A 25,113-nucleotide genomic window follows, 5' to 3' on the forward strand; every position below is an offset into this window, starting at 1 on the left:
TTGATTTTCCCCTTTGGTAATACACATCCAGGGTGAGTGGGGAGATACTTTTAATTTGAATGCAATTGTTGGATATGTAGAAAGGGGGGGGATGATATATGTATTTGTCATAAAATATTATTTGATAGAATTTAAGTGCTGCTGGAGTGCTGGAACTCGTTCTAAGCTGGGTCGGTTTCTAAGGATGCAAGGGGGGCGGGGGCGGATTTGGGGCGGTGGGAGGGAGGGAGGTCTGTTTTCTTGCTGTTCTGTTTAAAAATTGAAAATTGTGGACTTTCATGAGAGAGCTTTGTTTGATTGCTTGTTCTCTTGCCTAGCTGTATTGCCTATCTGCTTATTGTTTCTATAGTGTTATTCCCTTTTGGCTTGGTTGCTGATTGTATCTCTTGTGATTGGTTCCTACAATAAAAATATATTCAAAAAAAAAAAAAAAGTGTAAAATGAATATGTTGCACTTATTTTTTGGCTTTAAAATGAATAAAGATATATATATATTTTAAATCATCCGCCTTTTCTAAATCTGAGCACAGGGCAGAGATAGATGCAATGAGGTACACAAATTGTGGTAATGGTGGGATTGGAACTCTGATCATGTTTGATAGGTCTGTGCCTCAAAGTAGAGAGTTACACGGGGACAGAAATCCCACCCATCCCCGCCCGTCTCCACCAGGATCCTCTCCGTCCCCACCCATCCCCGCCCGTCCCCATAAAAAGCAGCAATTACTTCTGACAGGATCATCAATTCCACAGTTTCTTTTGCTGTTTTCCTTGTGGAATCTCTTTGGTGGAACCCTTTTTTTGTTTTCTGTTCAGGTAATTAACTTATAAACCCCCTCTTTTACTAAGGCTGACGTGTCCATTATATTATATGGACGAACCCTGCTTCCAAAGCCTTCCATCCCCGTGGGAGTCCCGTTGGCTAGAGGGGGGTTCCCGTGGGAGTCCCATGGGCCAGAGGGGGGTCCCCGTGGGTTAGGGGGGATTCCCGTGATCCCCATTCCCATGCAGACCTCTACCTCAAAGCTCACATGACCAATATGAGGTGCATACGGTTAAACTCTGCACATTGATGACAGCCAGCCAGGAGCCTGTAATTACTGTCCTGGTTTCTCCTATTTTTCAGGTGCCATGGAGACGGTGATACTTTTCCTCTGCTCCTTATTGGTTCCTGTGCTGGGTATGTATGGAATGATGCATTCTGTGATGTCATGGCGACCGTAGATGCTATGCCCGTTCTAGCATAACTCTCCCCAGCTGAAGCGTATGATTAATTGCTGAAAATCTCAAATGACCTAATTACCACTGGTGCTCAGGAAACGCAGAAAACTGACAACATTGGAATAGGGACAAGAACTGCCTCTGCTTCTGGTGTTTTTATGGTGCAGGTGCAGTATAAGATGCTCTCAAATCATGATGGAGGAATTATCTCTGTACTTTAGTAACAGTCCCAGCCCTGGCCATCCTGATGAGTGAGCGAGAGAGGCAGAGCCAAAAACAGAACCTAGGTTTCTTGTAGCTGAACTCTGAGCCCCAGCCAAGCTGGTAAGGAAGAGTCAAGGTCAGAGTTCTGCTTCCTTCCCACAGCAACACTCTCAGCCCGAAGAGCAGAAGACAGAGCCATAAACAGAACTAAGGTATTCGGATTGCACAGAACACTAACTTCGAGGACCAGATCTTAAGATTTAAAAAAAAAAAAAAATTGGGGGCCCGATATGCAGACAATTCTGAGTCCCTAAATTTACACTTCTAAACTAGGTTCCTACATTTCCACCAATTTTAGGAGCATAACTTTTCAGATGAAAACTCATTTTAATTTAGGCGCTTAAAAGTTACAATCACAAATGTAAGACCGCCAATTAATTTGCCTAGATTTATCAGCCTAATCCAGGGGTAGGGAACTCCGGTCCTCGAGAGCCGTATTCCAGTCGGGTTTTCAGGATTTCCCCAATGAATATCTATTTGCATGCACTGCTTTCAATGCATATTCACTGGGGAAATCCAGAAAACCCGACTGGAATATGGCTCTCGAGGACTGGAGTTCCCTACCCCTGGCCTAATCTATGAGTTTAGGGCTGAATATCAGCGTTGCACTCTTTCCTTTCCCCGCCCTAAATCTGCCCCTGTTCTAAAGAGTTTGAACAGTGGGCTTTTTAGTTTCGATCTGGTACCTCAGGACCTACCTCTTTCCTGTTGAAGAAGAGTGATTCTTAAGGAATGAGAGCACTCTACCCACATTGGGGTCCTTTTACTAAGGCGCGCTAGCCGTTTTAGCGCTCAAAATTATGACATAATGGACGCATTAGCGTTTAGCGCACGCTAAAACGGCTAGCGCACCTTAGTAAAAGGACCCCATTATTAGCTATAAAAGATACAGATTTACTGCGTCTGATCTATAATTTAGGACAGGGGTGTCCAACCTGCAGCCCGAGGGCCGCATGTGGCCCCGTGAAGGATTTTGTGTGGCCCCGGTCGAGGGCGATGCAGTGTTTTCCTCTGCTGCCCCCTGGTGTTTAGTGTCTTGCCGGCTCCCTCCGCTGTCTTGCTGCAGCGTTTGCGCATTTGTGCGGCCCCAGAAACATTTTTTGGGCCAATGCGGCCCAGGGAAGCCAAAAGGTTGGACGCCCCTGATTTAGGAGGTTTACCTGGGTTTTCATCCTTGTTGACCAAAAAAGCACCAAATAAGATGACATTTTAAATATGTCGTGGTGAATAAAATGATTTCTAGTGCCGTATCTCTATATAATGTGCTCTAATAATCTTTCTTTCAGCTGCAGCGACCGATGAAGAAAACAAGGAACTTAACCCCTTTTATTATGGTGAGCACGGAAGAATCATTTTTATTTGCTTTTGTTCTCAGAGATCCTAGATCAGGGGTGGGCAACGAGGGCCGCAATCCGGTCAGGTTTTCAGAATTTCCCCCAATGAATATGCATGAGATCTATTTGCATGCACTGCCTCCCATTGTATGCAAATGGATCTCATGCATATTCATTGGGGAACTCCTAAAAACCCGACTGGATTGCGGCCCTCTTTGCCCACCCCTCGTCGCGCATTATCCTATGAATTCTACAAATGATGCTTTGAGTTGCACAGAGAAATTTGGGTGCCTAACTTTAGGCACAAGGTTTTGCCCCACGTTTCCATTGGTGCCTAAAGTTAGTTGTGGCTCCTGGGCATAAGTACTGTTCTATAAGCCATGCCTACCTTTAGGTGCCATGTATACAGTAGCACTTAGGCAGGTTTGTTTCAGTGCCGATTAGGCCAATTAGACGCAATTCAGTCCTATATGTGTGGACATATATGTATGGAATGATGCATTCTGTGATGTCATGGCGACCGTAGATGCTATGCCAGTTCTAGCATAACTCTTCCCAGCTGAAGCGTATGATTAATTGCTGAAAATCTCAAATGACCTAATTACCACTGGTGCTCAGGAAATGGACAGAGGCGTAGCAAGGGGGGTGGGTGGGAGCAGACCGCCCCGGGCACCATCTTAGTGGGGGCACCAGTACCTCTCTGCACCCCCATGCCACGCTCATGCCCTCCCTTCCCTGCCCCCCTCTGTACCTCTTTAACATCTTCGCCAGCGCGAGCAGCTACTCTAGTCTGCTGCCTCTGAAATCACTTCCAGGATGCAGGGCCAGGACGTGACATCAGAGGGAGAGCCAATGCTAGCGTGAGCAGCAGGTCGGAGAAGCTACTCATGCTGGCGAAGATTTAAAGAGGTATGGGGTGGGAAGGGAGGGCGCAAGTGTGACATGGGGGCACGGAAGAAGCAGGGGGTGGAGAGGAGGGTGCTGGAGGGGGGAGGGTAGCGCAGAAGGATTGGGAGGGGGGTGGAGAGGAGGTGTGGGGTGTAAGCCGCCCAGGTGTTCATCGATGGTCGGCATATCAAAACTCAATAAACTTGAAACTTGGGAGTGCCACCGCTATGCCAGTGTGTGTGGATGGATAGATTAGATGGTGGATAAATGTATATTTACTTTATTTACAGTTCTTATGCATTGCTCAGAGATTAATAATTATAGTCTGAAGGGACTTTCACGCTTAAAATTCCTCTCACCCTACCACTATCCACCCACCTCAAAGTCTGCTTTTCTTATATAGTTTTCCTAGGGCACATAACTAGTGTTCTTCAATTCAATTAGGTGGTAATCAAGGTAATTTTGAAATATTTTATTGTAATATATATGTTCTGTATCAAAAACCTATTATTCAATGTAATAACTGTGGTGTCCTAAAGCAAACAATCTGGGCGCTTAAATGCCGATCTCTGCAATGAAAAAGGAGGTATTTTATAGAGGAATTAGCTGCAATTGGAAGAGCCTCTCCCACCATATGATATCCAAAAATTCTGCCCCACTCCCACAAAGGCAAAAGAACTCTGGAATGGATGGATTGCAGTAGGTCTGGTAGGGTATTGACTTCTCCAAACGATTCTTGAACAAAATATCGTAACTGAAATCTAAAGTTGTTTCAGAGATGAAGGGAGACATTCTGTGCACACAAAATCCTCAAAGTACTGTCAAAAGATCTCAAAATAAAATACTTGTACTGTTGAGATGCCCTATTATTAAAGGCATTATTTTAAGGACATATTTTGAGGGACTCAAAAAGGTTAAATGCCTCCCAGAATTTCCAGCTAGCAGGAATACAGATCAAATTGTAAGTTTGATTGGAGAACAATGTTAAGAATTCGTAAACTGATGGTATATTCCATCTGGGGACAAATGATCTAGCTAGAAAGAACATCTGTGTGGTACAGAGTTTCATCATTTGTGGGAGGAGCTTAAGCACGTCATAAACTAAAGGCACAGCATGTTCAGATATATTATCTATTCATGGAAAGGCTATGACGTCTAGCCAATTTCAACAGATGTTCTTTCTAGCTAGATCATTTGTCCCCAGATGGAATATACCATCAGTTTACGAATTCTTAACATTGTTCTCCAATCAAACTTACAATTTGATCTGTATTCCTGCTAGCTGGAAATTCTGGGAGGCATTTAACCTTTTTGAGTCCCTCAAAATATGTCCCTAAAATAATGCCTTTAATATAGAGAAGGTTTTAGATATTCTGTGTGATGGCTGAGGCAGTATATGGAGGCAGGAAAAAGGATGCTAATTGAGAAATGCAAATAATATGCTGGCAGCTGTTTAAACTACTAGAAGACAAGTGTGGTGGATGGAGCAAATGGATTTTGGGCATCTTTCTCAACAAACATAGGAAGACAATGAAGAAAATAAAAGAAATCCATGCCAATAATTTACTCTTCACTAGCAGATTGGAGGAGGAGACTAGATGTGTTACTCTATAAAGTATAAGCAAGTCAACAAACAATATTTTCAATGAAGTTCCAGATCTGCATGTTCTAATGGTGGAGGCAGACCTAGATATTGTTACTGTCACAGAGATGTAGTTCAGTGAATCTCATGCTTCTTTAATTATTTGTTACGTTGAAGCTCAATACTTTTCATTATTTCTGGTGAGCCAAATAGTAACGTGTATATATGTGTGTACTATAAGAATTGTTGAAGCAAAGAGAAGTATGAAGTTAATGTGAGAATAAAGCAGTTTGTTTGTGTTTTTTTAAACTACAGATTACGAGAGTTTGAGGATTGGTGGCCTGGTGTTTGCTGTAGTCTTGTTCATGCTGGGAATTCTTCTAATTCTGAGTAAGTGGTGCAAATGCGGTTACAGTATCTAAACCAAAACTCACAACTGTGCAGACCCAGAACATAAGAATAGCCTTACTGGGTCAGACCAATGGTCCATCATGCCCAGTAGCCTGTTCTCACAGTGGCCAATGCAGGTATCTAGTACCTGGCCCAAACCTAAGGAGTAGCAATATTCCATGCTACTGATAACAGGGCAAGCAGTGGCTTCCCCCATGTCTTTCTCAATAACAGACTATGGACTTTTCCTCCAGGAACTTGTCCAAACCTCTCTTAAAACCAGCTATGCTATCCACTCTCTGAGTGAAAAAAAATTTCCTCCTATTGGTTTTAAAAGTATTTCCGTGTAACTTCATCGCGTGTCCCCTAGTCTTTGTAATTTTTTACAGAGTGAAAAATCGATCCACTTGTACCCGTTCTACTCCACTCAGGATTTTGTAGACTTCAATCATATCTCCCCTCAGCCATCTCTTTTCCAAGCTGAAGAGCCCTAACCTTTTTAGTCTTTCCTCATATGAGAGGAGTTCCATCCCCTTTACCATCTCGGTCGCTCTTCTTTGAACCTTTACTAGTGCCACTATATCTTTCTTGAAATAAGGAGACCAGAATTGAATGCAATACTCCAGATGAAGTCTCACCAAGGAGTGATACAGGAGCATTATAACATTCTTAGTCTTATTAACCATCCCATGTGTGATGTTCTGTGAATTGTCCATAAACCTATGGCCTGATGCACTAAGGATCATTTCTCATCCTTTGTACATGGGAAAAGACGTGGATGAATCTGAGCCTAAGGGGGCTTAGTATCTAGTGATCAGTCTCAAGGTGCCCAGATTCAAGTTTCTGGAATAACCTACACTCTGTGAACCTTGAACAAGGACTGTTGCTATACTGGTTGAACTGGACATTAATTAGGTTGGGGGAGGGGGTGTGTGAAGGAACAGGGCAGCTGAAAATGTGGGCCTGTGGTGCTCTTCCACCAGCAGAGTCTGGCTGTGATTTAGTCTGAAGCCCAAGAAGCAGGAAAAAAAACTGACAAACAAAAAGAAGGAATTTACTCCATATTAAATATACAAGAACCGTTAAATCTCAAAATTATTGTTATAGGACAACAGGGTCTTACACAACCCCTCTCGGAGGCCAACGCTCACCTACTTAATATCCTTCTGTTTCTGACCATCAAAAATATCTTGCATTGCTGGAAGAATCTATCCAAGGTAGAGTTCATGGCATGGTGGAACGCAGTATGCATTACCATCAAATTTGAAAGTTGTAATAGCAGAAAAACATCATTCCACCAGCACATTTCTTAAAATCTGGAGCCCAGTTCAAGCTTATTGTGCCTGAGACCGTTGACAAATAGTATTTCAGATTATACTGATCATCTGCTCTTAACCTAATTGAATATTAATATGTGATGCTTGATGGAAGCTCTCTTATAGAAGAGGTGGTGGAGACAGAGACTGTGTCTGAATTTGAAAGGGCCTGAGATAGGCACGTGGGATCTCTCGGAGAAAGAAAGAGATAAAGTTTACTGTGGATGGACAGCTCTATGACCTCACAATGCAGGTGCACAGAGCCTTAGCCTATAGGAAGAGGAGATGCAAATGTTAAGAACATTAGCCAATAGGGAGAGGAGGAGATAATGATTACTGCAGATGGGCAGACTAGATGGGCCATTTGGCCTTTATCTGCCATCATATGTCTATGTTTCTATATATTTGTATGCTTGAATGTAAGACATCTCCGATAATGTGTGTGCTGGCCTGTTATATAAATTTTATATATTTATATATACAAGGGTCATTTCATAAATAATGCACACTATTTTTGTTTTTAAATTTAGGTTTTTTTTTTTTTTTTTTCAAGTATTTCTTTACAATCCTTCAATATAGTCTCCCTGCTTTGCAATGAACGAGCCCCAATGTCCGGGAAGCTTCATTATTCCATCCAAGACACCGTTTTTGTTCATTTGCCAAATGGCTCAGGTAACGGCGGAAGAAAGCTCTTCCAGAGATACAAAACGATGTACACGCATAGGTAGTTTCATCTTTGGAAAAAGGTCGAAGTCTGGTGGACTCATGTCTGGACTGTAGGGAGTATGAGGTAACACCTCCCAGCCGTATTCGTGTAGTTTTTCAATGACGACATTCCCTATGTGTGGGCGAGCGTTGTCGTGAAGAATGAGTGGCCCAGCCAAGAGCAACTGAGGTCGGATTTGAGCATTTTTCTGCGCATGTTTTGCAAAAAATCACAATGATGCACTGCTGTGACACTTCCACATGGAACTTTATCTATTCAAGAGCATCAGCTACGAGTTTCACACATCGTTGATCAATTTGTTGATTTTGGCCTTCCTGGTCTTGCATCATCACCTAAGCTCACACGACCACTCCGAAAACGAGTTGCCCACCAAGAATCTGTACTAAGTTCCACTGTTTAACTCACCACAAACTTCACGAAATGCACTGTGGATTTCTGTCGGTTTTTTGCCACGTAGAGTTTCAATCTTAATGTACGACCTCTGATCATCAACAGACACAGTACCCGATACACCTGCAGCCTCCATTTCCCACACTTGTCACAGTCACACTGTGTATACTACAGAGCTCCTAAGCACACGTCCTGCTGCTTCAAGTTAGAGAGTTGCAAGGGGACAGAAATCCCACCCATCCCCGCCCGTTCCCGCCAGGATCCTCTCCGTCCCCACTCGTCCCCGTCAGGATCCTCTCCGTCCCCACCTGTCCCCGTAAGGATCCTCTCCGTTCCCACCCATCCCCGCAAGGAATTATCTCCATCCCCGCCCGTCCCCATAAAAAGCAGCAATTACTTCTGACAGGATCATCAATTCCACAGTTTCTTTTGTGTTTGCGCTGCTGTTTTCCTTGTGGAATCTCTTTGGTGGAACCCTTTTTATGTTTTCTGTTCAGGTAATTAACTTATAAACCCCCTCTTTTACTAAGGCTGACGTGTCCATTATATTATATGGATGAACCCTGCTTCCAAAGCCTTCCATCCCCGTGGGAGTCCCGTGGGCTAGAGAGGGATCCCCGTGGGAGTCCCGTGGGCTAGAGGGGGATTCCTGCGGGATTCCCGCGATCACCGTTCCCGTGCAGACCTCTACTTCAAGCACTGAAGTGAAAGAAGGTTTACTGCAATTGCATCATCCACTACCCAATGTTGCCAACCTGTGCATTATTTATGAAATGACCCTCATGTGTATGCATGATTTGTACAATTAGTTTGTTTCATGTTGTATTTCACGTTTGTATACTTTTTTTTATTTATCCTATGAAATTAATAAAAACATTTGAACTTAAAAAAGAAGGAATGGCTTTATCTGCACTCAGGCCCAGATTCTCGAACCAGCACTGATTTTCTAGGCACTGGTAGGCACCCATACATCCATTAAAAATGCCATCCAAATGGTGTTTTTAACTGAGATTTGAGGCGCATATCTGTGCCAGAGTCACACCTACATTGGCACTTCAGGCATTGCCCACGCCTACTTAGATGTTTGGCAGCCTAAAGTTTAGGCTGCCAAACATCTAAGTAGGCATGGGCAAGGCCTGAAGTGGCATTAGGAGGCCTAAAGCCTGGAAATGTAGGCCTGGAACACCCTGGCCTTACATGTCCAGCACCCATTTTTCGTAATGGCTCGATTCTGAAACCGGCGAAGATGCATGATTTTAAGGCAGATGCCGGTATCGGCATCCATTCAAGAATCCGGGCCTTGAGTCTGTGATTCCTATTACGGTGTGTAGTTTATGGTTTATGGGCTGGCAGCAATTGGGGTCAGTTGTCCACATTGCCTACACCTAAATCCGGGCCTGGTGAGGAGCTCAAACAGGACCAGCATTAGACAAACTGGGAACCATGCCAGAGACTATATCCAGCTAGTGCTTGGCACCTGAAGCTCTGCCTCAATGACATCACACAGCTTTGCCCAGCAAGGCCCTGGTGGCACTAGGACTCCAGGCAATTGTGTTGCATTCTCCCCCTACAACTAGCCCTGATCCCAAATGTCCAGTGTCAGTCTTACACCCTTCTATTCTTTTTTATTATTATTATTATTCAGGCAGGAGATGCAGATGTGGTAACTTCAACCAAAAAGCCAGGTAAGTGCACAGAAGAAGCTGAGGGTAAGCAAGTAATAAGCCCCCATCCTCCTCCTCCCCTAACCTCTCTGAGGTAAAAGGACAAAGCATCAGTACAAAAACCTCCCCTTTGAGAGTCTAGGACAAGCCAGTGAAATTTTTAACTACAGAGATTCACTGACTGCGTTCTAGATATTAGCTTACAACAGAATACAAAGATTTCTGTAAACATATAACTTTTTTTTAAAAAAAATTTTAAACAGCACTCAGGCTCGCATTTCTAACTATCCTGGATAATTTCTAACAATTGAATTAAAATTCTACAGATTTGCACAATTCACTGACTTTTCAAAGCACAACAATCCACCTAGAAAACAAGCCTTCCTGGAGCCCCCTTGGACTGCCAAGCTTCACCCCATCCCCTTAGGTAGGACAAGGATAGGCAATTCTGGTCCTCAAGAGCAGGAGCCAGGTCAGGTTTTCAGGATATCCATAATAAATATGCATGAGATAGATTTGCATCTCAAGGTGGCAGTGCATGCAAATCCATCTCGTACATATTCATGGTGGACATCCTGAAAACCTGACCTGGCTCTGGCTCTCGAGGACCAGAATTGCCTATCCCTGCCCTCGAATATCTCTGCTTCCATCGGATACTATTTGGAATTCACAAATCTCCCCTCCCCCTGCTTACCTCAGCTATCATGAAACATATGAATTGTCCTTACTTTCCATGAACCTATCTAACCTTTTTACTCTTCTCCCTTCCCCTCATAGTCATTTGGTTTCCCATTGTATTTGCTTCAATCTGTGCTTCCAGTTATCTCCCATAGATACTGCCTGCTTTTCCTAAAATGCTGCTGTTCTCTATCTCTCAGCCACATAGCCTATCTGTGAAAGCCTTTGTGTTCCCTTAGAAATCTTTCCTAAACACCCTTTCCAATATGAACTCAGGTTCCCTCCTCCCAAACTCTCTCTTTGGATAGGCCATAAAATATACAGAAAAGTTCTCTCCTCGAGGTGCCCCTTCCAACAAAGGGCCTAAGGCCATAAGTATGTAGAACTTATTCTTGCTGGTGTCATGTACTCTCGGTAGGCATGTGTTTTCCTTTCTAAGCATGCACACCTACACCTAACCGAATTCTGGAATGCTTTACCGCTTGCATTAAGAAGTTTAGGCTCTTTTGCTTTATTCTGGAAAGTTCTGAAAACTTTTTTGTTTGCTAAACATTTTTGAAATTAACTATTTCAGTCTACTTTTCCTTGTCAAGTTTATGTATTATGTATTACATTATTGTTAACCGAGCTCCTCTTGGTTGATGACTCGGTCTTCAAAGCTAAGTTTTAGTTTACACCTTACATGCATCTGGAAATATTCTTCCCCAGTTGTTTTCTGACCAGTGCTCTGCTAGATCCTTTTTCCATTCTATCGTAAAGGTAAATTAACTGGTCAATATTCTCAGGCAGCAGTCAGTATGTTTTTCAGTGCTGATGGTTGCTGGCTAAGCTAGACCTGGATATTCAATACTGGGCCATGTCTGGATTCTAGCATTGAATATCCAAGTCTGGCTACTCTACTACTGGACTCCCAAACCTATGCGACTGATAGTCCTTAGGGACCCGCAAAAATACATCTGTCAATTTCCTCCCTTCCCTGCCAATTTTGATTCCCTTCCTGATCCCCACTGTGATCAGTTCATCTCCCAAACCCCTCCATGATCAGCCTGCTCAACCAATGTGCCTCAAGTAAAAGGTAAACGATAAGACAAGGGCTTTAGGGCTGGGGATTCACCCAACCCTATGAAGGCCCTGGCTATGCTTATGTTTATTTCTACTCTCTATACTGCCTTGTTCTGCAAATCAGGTCAAGGTGGTTTACATAGCAATAAAATAAAGTACAGTGCTGTTCTGAATTTGATTGGTTGAGCAGCTTTTGCCTGCTGCCTGCTCAACCAATCAAATTCAGAGCTGTGCCCATAGGGCATTGGGTGAATCCCCTGAAGGTCCTGACATCACAGCACTGCTACCCTATAGGTATGCGGTTCTAGCCTATATCAATGGCTGGCTGACAGTGCAATTTAAACTGGTAGGAGCCTCTCCTGCCTGCTTAATTCGCTGTGTATATTGACCCAATAGTGAACTCCCTCTCTCTTATAAACCCATACAATTTTGTACTTGTTTTTTTCATCATAGTCAATGAACACCTTAAGCTCTCAATGGCTGCCAGACCCTCTGTTTCTGCAAGACTCAATCCATTTTTCTTCATAAAATGTTGCACCTGAATCAAAGGCAGAAAATCCCCATCTGGCAAGTAATATTCTTCCTGCATTTCTACAAAGGACAAACACTCTCCTGTATTCATAAACTAGCTAAACTAAGTTAACCCTTTCCATCTCTCAAATTATCCCGCTTTTCTTACTTGCCTTTTTTCACTTCCTTCCATACTGCTAACCAATAATTTGTGAAGGTATTTTCTAGCACGCGATGCCAGTGGTCTATATTAATTTTTAAGCTGGGGCCACTTTGGATTCTAATGAGCTGAAGGAGAGCTGGCAAATGTCTTCCCATGCAGAGCCACAACACTGCTGACCAGTGTGTGTCAACGACATCCATCCCCACCAGCCCACCTTCAAACTTCATTGAGGGTATCCTCAAGGTTGTGAGCATTTCCAAATGCATTCTCTTTTGTCTATTAAGAAATGCCTTGTCCTTCAAGCTTGCAACTTTCCTCCCATCCTCTTTCCCCTTTCTGTCTTGAGCCTGGGTAACGAGACAGAGCAGCAGGAAAAAAAGCAAAAACCCAGAGGTCTCCGTGCGGCTGCCATTGGCCCCAGGCCTTGCATTGAAGAACCCTCCTTTGACAGTGTAATTACCATACTTAACTGATTCTCTTCTCACAGTGACTTTAAATTCTGTTTTATGGTCTGTTCTCACAGTGATATTAAATTCTGCATTACGCTAACTGTGGTCCCTGATATTTGCATATAATTTTCTGCAAGGATAACACACTTTTGTCTTTGATCTGGAAATAATTCCCAAATGCTAGTAACAGATCTGTTAAGTTATTTCTGTAAAACAGTATCACTTATTATTCATTTCAACCTTGATTCTACGGACTCTGGGCATATAACTATCTTGAAGGGGGGGATTATTTGTGGGTAGAACCCATTGCTGCCCACACTGGTACTTTGCTGGTCCCTGTAAAAAAAAAAACCCAAACAAAAGGCAACTCCAGAGAGTGTAGTATTGCAGTCTGATTGAGCGATCTCTTGAGTGTGAGCGCCACCTAGTGATCCATCTGATCTCACTCTTGCAAGTTTTACGTTCTCTTTTGCTATGTGTGCCCTGGTCAGTGCAGATCAGTTGTTCAACCCAGTCCTTGAGGCACACTCAATGAGAATATCCACAATGAATATATATATGAGAGCGATCTGCATGCACTGTTTTCATTATATACTTATCTATCTCTTGCATGACATACATTTGGAAAATCCTGATGACCTGACTGACTAGGTGGTTGCTGAAGACTGGGTTGGGCCTCTCTGGTGTAGACAAATGCCTGCTTTTCCAAGGGCAAGCTTAAGCATTATGCAAACTAGGGAGGCAGTTTCTGAAGGGAGGCAGAGAGCAGCTACTTTCTGGATAAAACAGGTTCTGTCAGCCACACAAATTCAAAGAACTATTAACATATTCTTTTACTCACAGAGAGGATGGGCAATTTTCAAATGGAGTTTTGACTAGATATCACATGATATATGAGCACTCATTTGATTTTTAATCTTCCATGTTTGCTAGATGATTTAAGACGTGAAGCTTTGAATGATGTGATTGTCTTTTTTTTTTTTTTTTGATAAATCACAGTTCAACTGTTTTAAATAAGTGGAGCATTCACCTTGCTGGCCTGCGATTTAGTAAAAGGAGCCCTATATGATTTCAGCCTCAAAGTGAATGTGCTGTAGTTGTGAAATTTTCTACTGAGGCCTTTTTTTGTCCACTTGTTTGTGTTTTTCTTGAGTTTTCTTTGTAATTTAGTAATATTATTATAGCTTTAAGGAGAACTTTAATTGGTTGGTCTAAGCAGTTAAGTTTTTGGACTTTCACAATTCTCAAATAGTCCATTTAGCTGGATAAATTACTTTTGTTTGTTTATTCATTTATATCCCGCCCTTACCCAGGGCGGGTTACAAACTAACATACAAATCATAACATTATATCACAAACTACAAACATCATCAGCAATAAATACGCCCACAGTTCAGTGCAAAAAATACAAACCATAAAAATACATAGGCATCTTCTCCTTTTCCTTAATAACAAAAATGATTTTGAAAATCATTCACATTATGTAAATATATACAAAACAAAGTATTGTGCCAGTTTTGTACAGGATTGTTCTGGGAAAGGCAATGTTGGGCTAATCATGATTAATGAGTTTAATTATAAAAATCTTGGGTGGGGAGGGTCTAGGACTTCACAGTTATTTGGGGGGAGGGTCAAAGCTGAAGGCTTACCTAGGACACCTTGCCTTGCATGGGCTTTGTCTGCACCGGGAGCCCTATTTCAGTGCTGTGTCTTGTGTACTCTTATCCTTCCTGTCTTTTTTCCTTCTACACCTTGACCATGTCTGAATTCTGTGTCTGTGTCTGCCCTGCCTGTCACTCTTCCTACTCAGCGACGTTTCTTGTAGCGTCTGTTGACTGACGAGTGGTATCTGTCTCTCCTTTTTCAGAGCACCTGGAGATGAAGAAGCTCAGGCTGAAAACCTGATCAGCTCCAAAGGTGAAAAAAGTTTCTTTTTTTCCACACACTTTAGTCAGGTGGCCTCAGAATCTCTAGTATAGCTGAAATATTTGTTCTTTGTAATAAAGTTTCTTGTCCCTGGGCCTAGTGAAATGCATACAGGACTGTCTCAAGGGATAACTTTTGCACTTACAATCTGGTATCTCTCTCCCTCTCTCTGAAGTCTAACCCCTTCCCCTGTTGGTGATAATATCAAGGTCTGTCATCTCTCCCTCTTTCTTCCCTTCCCCCGGCCTGAAGTCCTTGCCCCCCCACACACCTTCCAATGCCTAGAAGGCTCTGGCAGTGGTAGCTATTCACACATCCTGTCCATGCTCAGCCCAGCTCCTTTCCTCAGCAGTGTGCCACCTGGCCAGAAACAGGGAGTTGTATCAGAAGGGACAGGATGCAGCCCAGGAAAGGTTCTGTGCTAGGTGCAGGCAACATGTGCAAATTGCTGCCGCTGCTGGCTTTCTCAAGGAGTTTGAAGGTAGGCAGAAGAGGGGGGAGAGCAGTTAAGAGAGGGGAATGCTGGACCATGTATAGGGGAGAGGTGGGATTACCAGATATCCAGGAAAACCCGGACATGTCCTCTTTTTAGAGGACTGTCCAGGGTCCCAGACGGACTTTCCAAAACCTGGCAGTTTGTCCAGGTTTTGGAAAGCCCCAACGAGCTCCGACCACATCTAGAGGGCCTCTGAGCATACATGGATGATGTCACACACAGCTACACATGCTCCAGGCCCTCCAGACACGGGCGGAGCATGTTGGGGAAGAAGAGAATAGGTTTGTAGGGGCGGAGCTGGAGGCCGTAATGGGAGGAGCCGGGATGGAGGCCGTCGGAGCTGGGTGGGGCCATGTGACCGGATTTTTGAGGCCTGAAAAATGGTAACCTTAGGGAGAGGGAATAGAGAGGAGAGATACTGGACTTGGATTTTGATGCCCTTTATCACCAGCACCCTGAGCCAGTCCATAGACTGAACCAGCCCTGAGTGTATATAGAACAACCTCCTTTAGTACCCTTGTGAATTACACATTTGGGAGACAAATTCTAATCTGAATTTCTGAATCACACTTATCCAATATAGGTTCAAGGCGGTTTACAAGTTAAGAGGCCCAAAGATAGTATGGATAGTGTTAGTTACATAAGAAAAAATAAATAATAAATTTACAAAAAAAAAAAAAAAAAAAGGAAGATAATGTTATTAGAGCCAAGCGGTGGGCTTGCCCTACGAAACCCACATTTATTAAGTGGAGAAAAAACCTCAATTGCATTTAATTGTATATCATAGGCAAAAAACTCCACATTTGAAAATGTAACTTTCAATAAAGGCTATAAACCCATCACTGTTGGTTTTCCCCATGTACAGAGGTGGGTTTGTAGCCCGTATTGAAAGTTCCATTTTCAAATGTGGAGTTTTTGGCCTGGAATATATAATTAAATGGCTAGAATCCGGTTGGATTGCTGTCTCATTTTGAATGCAGTTGAGGCCTTTTCTCCACTTATTATTAAATGTGGGTTTCGTAGGGCAATTCCAACCACTTGGCTAATAACATTATCTTCATTTTTTTTGATAAGTGTTAGTTACATCTCATCGATAAGAGAAGGTAATTCCTTGCGAGTAGATAGGGCAAAAGGGGGAAGGGTTTACATTTTCACAGAAGATGGCAATTCTAGAACCTAAGCATAACCTTTCATGCTCCTCGTATAAATATTTAGTCCCACTATTGGAGAGCTTATCCGCAAATGGGAGCTGATGGGATATCACCCATATGTGACTGATTCATCCTGATTGTCCTGGGAGAACCATAAAATAGAGGCAAGATGTGTAACAAGTAAAACAAGCAAATAAAGCACCTTCAATTATGAAATGTAAACATCTTACATGGCCATGATTATTATCAAGTGCCATGAGTAGTCAGCCAGCCAACGGCAACTTCATCAGCTCTATGAAGTGCTGCCAAACCACCATGCAGCCAGGTCAACAGGCAGGAGTCAATGACATGAGACACTGTCTGTTCTTCTCCAGCATCTCGCAGGTCTCTATTCGCCATTCCCCATTTCTTGAGACAGGCTCTGCAGTGACCCTGTCCTGTACGGAAGTGGTTGAGGAGGGATTGTTGGTGATGGGGGAGATTAAATCCTGGCTATCAGAGGCAATAGCGTTCCTGTCACCTCCCTGCTAAACTTTGGCTAAAAGGAACAAACTAATGTTGCTGCTTGCAGAGTGAATCCTCAGAACAGAGCAGAAAGGAAAGCAAATGGGACTTGATATACTGCCTTTCTGTGGTTACAATCAAAGCAGTTTACATATAAGTACTTACTGTTGTACCTGGGGCAATGGAGAGTTAAGTGACTTGCCCAGAGTCACAAGGAGCTGCAGTGGGAATCAAACCCCCATCCCCCAGGATCTTAGGCCACTGCGCTAACCATTAGGCTATTCCCCATCCTTGTGCTGAAAAGGCTGCCATGTTTCCTATATACTGCATTCTACCAAAAATGTAAAGAAACACACCACTTATAGAGATGCTACAACCACCTAAAATTTTTTTAAATTGTTTTTTACTTATTTATCATTTTTTAGCAAAAATTTCTTTCAGAAAAACTTATACTGTATTCACTCAGGAAAAAGCCTCAGAGTAGGAGCCCACGCTTAGTCTTATCATAGACTTATCTTTCCGCGTGGTTTTTTCGCTCCGTAGTTCCAGTCATTGGCTAAAAAACCTGAGACTCAATTTTTACTACTAGATAATTCAAAACGTTTTTATCATAAATATCTTTACAGATTTTATATATAGCTGTGGATGCAACACTTCATTAGTTTGAAAAAATTAGCAACCAAGCACTTATCTCAGCGTTCGTTTTATGTGCTGTCATGCTGTCAAATAATTGCCGCTGCCTGCCAACGTTTCGCGGATATACCATTTAGTCCACTGCTTCAGGGCTAAAGGCAGAAGCATTCAAGCATTGTTCTCGGTGTTCTCAGCTGCAAAGGATTTTTCAAATGATAAGACTAAGCGTGGGCTCCTACTCTGAGGCTTTTTCCTGAGTGAATACAGTATAATAAGTTTTTCTGAAAGAAATTTTTGCTAAAAAATGATAAATAAGTAAAAAACAATTTAAAAAAATTTTAGGTGGTTGTAGCATCTCTATAAGTGGTGTGTTTCTTTACATTTTTGGTAGAATACTCTTTAGAGCCACTTTGGGTGACAGTCTCTGAGTTATTTATCCTATATACTGCATGACAGGTGTTGACTGAAAGATAAAAATAATTGCAATCATGTTATTAGTTGGTTTTACATACAATATATTGAAAGCATTTTTCCAACCTGAATTAAAAACAAAAGTCATGAGAGCTGGGTGGCACGAGATGGCCAACAGCACTCTTTGAGGGTTCAAGACTTTCTCCTCTACGAGGGGACACTGAAAAGTTCTCAGCCCAACCAAGAAGAGAATGAGGTGGAGCCATACTTTTCTTGACACTTTTCGTTTCATTACATATCATTGAAACGAAAAGTGTTAAGAAAAGTATGGAATAACTTGTAAGTTTCATGGCTCCACATCACTCTCTTCTTGGTTGGACTGAAAACTTTTCAGCGGCCCCTCATATTGTGATGTCATAATGCCTCATTCCACCAATGCCTAAGAGACAACCTCATCGGTGATGTCACAGTGGTTTGGTTACCCTATACTTGTGCCCATTTGTTAGATGCATTTGCCTCATTGAAACGAAAAGTGTCAAGAAAAGTGTGGCTCTACATCATTCTCTTCTTGGTTGGGTTGAGAACTTTTCAGAGGCCCCTCGTCATTATTTCCTTACTGATCATTGATGGGAAAAAATGAAAGGAAACAGCTAAGGGTCTTTTTCAGCCTCACTGACTCAACCTTTCATGAGATAGACATCTCCAGCATGGACAGATCTCCCAAGTCCATCTTAATGGTTTACAGATTTTTCGTTTAAGAACTTGTCCAAACCTTTTTAAAACCCTCTTTTGCTAATGGCATTTATCCATTTCTTGGGCAATGAATCCCAGAACTTAGTTAAAAGTTGAGTGAATAAATATTTTCTTCAACTTTTTTTAAATGTCACTTCTGGAACCCTTTTTAAAAATTTGTGTTATGTTGTCCACCCTTTAGGTAAATACAACAGCAAAGGTGACCTGGGGGTGCTCAGTTGCTCTATCGTATATTGAGACTCGACACGATTGTGTTTTGGTTAACCCTTTCAGGACCATAAGGATCGTAGGCCAATTTTTGTGGTTTTGACGACATTTTTATGGTAAAAAGGGCTTGCAGATGCCAAAAAATTGATTTTTTTTGTGAAATATCATTATTTTTTTTTAAAAAAAATCAAACTTCTGGCTTATGGACAGTGTGGCAAGTGAATCTTCTCGTCAATCTGGCAACGACGCTAATGAATGAATGTCGGAACCAGTTTGTTTACATAAAGGCAGTATCATATGGAATCCGTACATATCAAATTTAGAACTGTAGACTATCCCAATCAAAATTGATAGGATGTTAAAGTTATGGGACAAATATGTCCCTTGGTCCTGAAAGGGTTAAATGGCCTGCTTCAGGAGTCTGAATATTAGTTGAAAAGATATTGAAGAATCTCAAGAAGTCAATGGCTGTAGAAATTATGGCGCACATTTCTTTTGAATACACCAGTATGCACCGACAAAACTATTTAACCTACACCGAGGTTTTTCAACCAGTGCGTTTTAGTCATTGGCTTATCCCCTGAAGAAGGCATCTAAGGATCCCGAAACTGGGACCCTAGTTGGGACCTCACTCTTCAGCTCTTTTATTCTGATACTGAGACTTTTTATAATAAACAGTTCCATTGGTTGAAGTCTTGGACATCTCGCTTGCCTTCTTTTGTGAAACAAATAGTTATGCAGTCCCAGTTCGATATTTAGCCAGCTAGGCCTTCATAAACTACAGCAGTCTGTCCGCTCACACGTAGTCCTGGCTCAGTATTGGGGAGAAGATGTATGTAATGATGTTTTATGACAATTTATGCAGATATTTTGGAATGCCCTTGATTGATTTGAAAGTGAATTAGGTATCTCAGATATTTAAGTTTGATTTTGATATGTCTATTGACAGAATATTGTGAACATTGCACTGCAACTGCACTATAGGGACATTGATGAATTGTTACTGGTATGCAGTTATTGTTTTTATTTAATTATTTATGGAATTTCAAATTATTTCTAATTTATGTTGAATTTCTAATTTATGTTTTTTGCATATATGAAAATTAATAATTACAAGTTTCAAGTTTATTTAAAATTTCTTATAAACATAGAAACATAGAGTATGATGGCAGAAGAGGGCCGGTGGCCCAACAAGTCTGCCCACTCAAGACTCCGCCCTCCCTGGATTACCCATCTTTTATGCATAACCCTGTAGCACCCCCACCTGTTTGTCCCATCGATTTTTGAAGTCGAGCACGCTACTAGCTTCGACCACCTGGCGTGGAAGTTTATTCCATCGATCAATCACCCGCTCGGTGAAGAAGTACTTCCTGGTGTCACCATGAAATCTTCCCCCCTAATCAAACCTTCTAGGTGGTGTACAAAAATGTTAATACAATCTACTGACTAAAATACAGTTTAAAAAGCACACAACAACAATAATAACATGTAAACTACTTTGGTTTTACTTTAGGAAGGTGATATACTCAATGTCTGTGGAATTATTATTCAATCCCATATTTCTCACTGTCTTTGCAGCACGAGGAGCACAGAAAGCAGAGAACTAAAGTACAGCTATAAGGTGAGTGGTTTCAGGCTAGGTACATGTCTGCTAGGCCTGGAAAAGGTTTTACATAGTAAATGAGGACAGAGAAAGACCAGCATGATCCATCAAATCTGTCCAGGAAGGTCATTGGGGTTGTACCTATGACAGAACAGGTTTATTTGTAGAAATAAAGCCAAATCAAAACCTCTACGACTAAGCGAAAATCCAAACACAAGAGTCATGGGGCAGAGATGTCACCAACCAAGATATTGTGTGGTTTGTCGATCTTTATTGGATCATTAGTCAATCTGGACTCTGGACTCAACAGGGCCAGTGTTTTGGCAGCACGTTCCTTTTTCAAAAGTTGATATCTTGTTGGAACCCTCAATATGTCTCGGTTAACACATATGTAGAAGTCAAATATAATGAGCAATTGTGTAAGAACATAAATCCAAAGATCTGCGAGAAAATCCTCCAAAACTGCCTGATGTTGAAAGAGGATCAGCCTGCAAGCAAGCTTTGAGGGCCTTCTCCTTAGCATCTGCCCTGGAATCCATCATGTCTAGCACCGGCCTTGATTAACCTTGGCAGTTAAGTGCTGAATATAAGCACTTCGGGCCTGATTCTGTATAGGACGCCCAGTCTCAGCAGCTTAAAGCACCTACGTAGGCACAATTCTGGCACCTTTTATATAGGCGCTGGTAAGCGCTTCAACCTCATCATTTTTTGCCGCTTCTAATGGCGTTCTTCAATTAACAGGCACCGGTAGAATTTACCCCTTAACCGCCTAAGTGGCGATTTTGTTCTGGACCACCAACAAAATAGCAGTTTTTCACTTTAGCGGCTATTTAAGTGCCACAGAATATCATCAGATAGCCCCACACACGTCCCGGCCAGTTAAATCACTTTGAGTATTGACCTATCCAGTCTGCCCATCCATGCCACCTAGTATCCCTTCTTCTCCCTTAGAGATCCAATGTACTTGTCCTAAGTTTTCTTGAATTCAGATAGAGTTTTCATCCCCACCACCTTCACAAGGCCATTCCATGAAGTCAAGACCCTTTCCATGAAGAGCTGTTCCACAGCTGAGATGTTCCCTATCTTTGAAGTGTTCAGAGAGACAGTGTTTAATTGAGAGTGGCACTGGTTGTTAATGAGAGGGAAGCTATTAAACTGATTATCCTATACATGCGAATTTGTAACAAGGACCACCAAATATCTCAGTAGAAATGATTCGACCAAATTACTATGACGTGCTCAGAATCTTAACGGTAGAGAGAATACAACCGGGGACCGGGGATGGTGTTCTCTCTACCATTAAGGTTCAGAGCACTTTATAGTAATTTGGTTGAATCATTTCCACTGAGATATTTGGTGGTCCTTTCTTGTTATAAATTCATTTGGATTCACCTTCAGTATAACACAAAGTTCCCAATTAGTTATATTTGGGTGTCCTATACATGTGCCATTAACAGATTGAGTACTGTGAGAGCCATTATAGTAGATGCTCCAATAGGTGCCCCTGAAACTGACCTGCTTGTGTCCCTCTGGCTTCCACAGATGCGGAGACCTGATGACAGACCCTTGGACCACAAATGCAACCGACAACTAGAAAGAGAGAATTTCTGAGGGTGACGTGTCCTTGTGGGGAGCAGGAGAGCAGAGGTCTCCTATGCAACGAGCCCACACTCAGTACCATATCTGTCAGAATTCCTTCATGTCTGTGTATGCTGTATAATGACCATAGTTCTAGGAATAGTTGTTGATGATGGTGTTGTGTTAGTAACCGTTGTTCTCTTTCTTTTCCTGATACCGGTGAAGCCATACACAGCTGTGTCAGACCAACAGGAGTTAGTTTCCTAGGGGAGGAAGGAGAGATGCATGCTGACCCAATAGGAGGTTAGTAGAACAGAGAGCCATTTATAGGAGAGAACACCCTCCTCTTCCTCCTTGCTCCAAATATACTTTGAGCTGGTAGCAGTTCAGGAAGGAATCTTAGAATAACAGCATCCAGGGATTGTGTAAAGACTGAAGGTGTAATGTTATGTCACTTTTTATGTCGTCTGGGTTGACCTTATATCTTTCTGTCTTAAGCTGAGCAGCTCGTTATGTTCATCACTATACTCCAGTTCTGTTGCATGCTGGGATTTGCAGGCCTGTATTTGGGGGGAGGTAGAGAAAATTAAACCTACAAGACCTCGCATGCAAAGGGACACACAAAGCCTGTCCCCGATGACCTGGAAGCACATCCATCAACCTTTCAGTTTCCAGAAAAATCAGTTCTGGAGCTAGTGGCTGGGTGAAGAAGTTTGTTTTGTCCTGCGCTGCTTGTCTGGAGATTGCCAAGACTCAGCAATAACCTTTCCCTGCTGGCCACGGTTCCAGCATCCTTGTGCTGGCACTGCCTCAATCTCTGAGGGCCCCAAAACCAAGGCCACTCTCTGACGATAACACTGTGTCTTTTCTTTTAACTTTGTGTAAAACTTTGACGAAACAAACTATCTACCTGCTAAATTTCTCACTGTGCAGAATCACCCCCTTATTCTATGCTGAAGGTTGTAAGGTTTTGGGGGATCTCTCTTAGTATTAAGATACAGAGAGAGAAAAGTCAACAAATAACCCTCAAATGTTGATCCACAGCTAACCGAAATGAAGTTACAATGTCTTTGTTAACCCTTATTTCTGTGTATCTAAGTGCCCTGACATGGCAACCTCACCGCATGAGGTGTTGAGAGAAGATGGTTCAGCAGTTACATCTTCAGTTGATGTCTAGTGATGTGACTTGGAACTGGCTGAAAGAAGGGGGAGGGGCTCACTGGACTATACCATTCTGCATCAGCTCCATAACTACCAGGAACATTCTCTCCAGTGCTGGTGTTTGAGCTTGTGTGCCAATGAATTGTGGGATTTCTACACCAGCTTCTTCCATTTGAAACAATCACTTACAGAGCCCAAATGCATCAGTGAAGACATATCAGAGGATTAGGACTTCTTAATAAGGCAAATCAGTTTTCTCTTTCCCTGTGTCTCCTATAGCTTTTATATCACATTCACTCCAGGGATCAAAACATATTCTAAATATTTTTTTTGAACTTGAGCGGCACAACTTAGAGCTCAATAAACTAGGACTAATTTTATTTATTTATTCAATTTTATATACTGTTCTCCCAAGAGAGCTCAGAATGGCTTACATGAATTTATTCAGGTACTCAAAGCATTTTTTTCCTGTCTGTTCTGGTGGGCTCACAATGTAAGGCAATGGGGGTGGGATTAAGTGACTTGCCCAGGGTCACAAGGAGCAGCATGGATTTGAGCCTGCAACCTCAGGGTGCTGAGGCTATGGCTTTAACCACTGCGCCACACTCTTCCCCCCCCCCCCCAACCCCTAGAGATGAACACATAAAGCTCAGTGGAGTGAGAACTTATTGAGCCGAGTGGTGGCGGTGTAGTCCTAAAAGATATTTTGAATATGTTTTGATCCCTGAAGTGAATGTGAAATAGAGGATTAGGATTGATTTTAGGCTTCCACTTCTTGTCCCTCTGCTCTTCCATTGTGCAAAGCTGGGCTAACTAACTCCGGACCATCTCCTTCTGACCCGAACCAGTGTTTAATTTCCACATTAATGCATTCTGGGAACTGCCTGGCTTCTTGTGCCTTCTCAGTTGTATGTGTCTGCTTGCTCTGTATCTGATGTCCTTTGCGGTTTTCTGGCCACACAGTCCTTGAACTGCATTTATTTTCATGTAGCATTCTGGGGATTGTACTCCTAGGTATGTTAACTCAGCATGTCCTGGAGTAGAGGTTTCTAAAATAAAAATCATGTAGAAATTCAGAAGGTCAGCTAAGGGAGTGGGCAAAAGAGGGAATCATCGCTGGGTGTTTGGGCACCGGAAACGCAGAATGTTTCACACATAATAACTTAAAAATAGTGTGGTCTAAGGCAGGGGTGGGCGACTCCAGTCCTCGAGGGCCGGAATCCAGTCGGGGTTTCAGGATTTCCCCAATGAATATGCACGAGATCTATTTGCTTTCACTGCATATTCATTGGGGGATGACTTAGTGCAGATGTAGGTGGGGCTGGGCAAAATAGTGGGTGGGGCTGGGGACAAGCCCTAGATTTCCCACTTAGTGGATTGGCCCCCCCTTAGTAGCTCTGTAAGGGCTGTTTCTTCTGCAATTAGTTATACCTTGTTTGTACCTTGGTTCCATGGCAAGTTATATGCAAATTTTGGCGGAAAACTGAGACCCTCTGTGGTAGTGGTTTCACATCTGTGGTTTCACATAGGATTAGTCCACACTCAAGTGAACAAATACTGCTTGTTTTCCTGAAATGATTATTCTAGTAGTGCTGAGATGGATTGTGTGAAGCTAGAGAACCCCTCGGATACTGGCTTCAGGGAAAAGCAACTGTAGAGCTTTCGCACACTGGGTGACTGGCAAAGATCGTTACTATATTCAGAGCTTCAGGAAGTCTTGGAATGCTGAAAGGAAGATTAACTTTTGCAAGTTGCCCTCAAGTGAAGCCACCCAGCACTGTTAGTTTTAGGAAACTTTATTGGCACGACCATTTATACAAGGAGTGCTGCCAAAGTAACATTGTAAAGGGGTAAAAAAATAAAAAGAGAAAATAAATATAGAATACTAAAATGGCAGTAGTTGCATCTATTTAGTCTTTGTGCATTCTATAGGCAGCTCTTTTTGGGGTCCTATTCCTTAGCTGCTTTAAAAATAGGCCCTAGTAGGCCCTTACATGGTTCTTTTCCACAAGCTACCATGGTCATAAAAATGTTTTTCCCCCATACTTTTTGCAT

General features: G+C 42.4%; 1 protein-coding gene across 1 annotated transcript in view; it reads left to right on the forward strand.

The window, feature by feature from the left end:
- Positions 1 to 25,113, forward strand: part of FXYD6 (FXYD domain containing ion transport regulator 6) — a 106,494-nt gene that overhangs the window by 41,299 nt on the left and 40,082 nt on the right. Inside the window, exons 2-7 of the mRNA XM_033918692.1 lie at positions 1,124 to 1,177; positions 2,769 to 2,816; positions 5,602 to 5,676; positions 9,755 to 9,794; positions 14,503 to 14,552; positions 20,295 to 20,321. Of these exons, the coding sequence (XP_033774583.1) occupies positions 1,129 to 1,177; positions 2,769 to 2,816; positions 5,602 to 5,676; positions 9,755 to 9,794; positions 14,503 to 14,552; positions 20,295 to 20,321 (289 nt within the window). The 5' untranslated portion in view covers positions 1,124 to 1,128. The remainder of the gene's footprint in view (positions 1 to 1,123; positions 1,178 to 2,768; positions 2,817 to 5,601; positions 5,677 to 9,754; positions 9,795 to 14,502; positions 14,553 to 20,294; positions 20,322 to 25,113) is intronic.

This window comes from Geotrypetes seraphini, chromosome 13, assembly GCF_902459505.1.
Source record: "Geotrypetes seraphini chromosome 13, aGeoSer1.1, whole genome shotgun sequence".
In the NCBI taxonomy this organism is placed as follows: domain Eukaryota; kingdom Metazoa; phylum Chordata; class Amphibia; order Gymnophiona; family Dermophiidae; genus Geotrypetes; species Geotrypetes seraphini.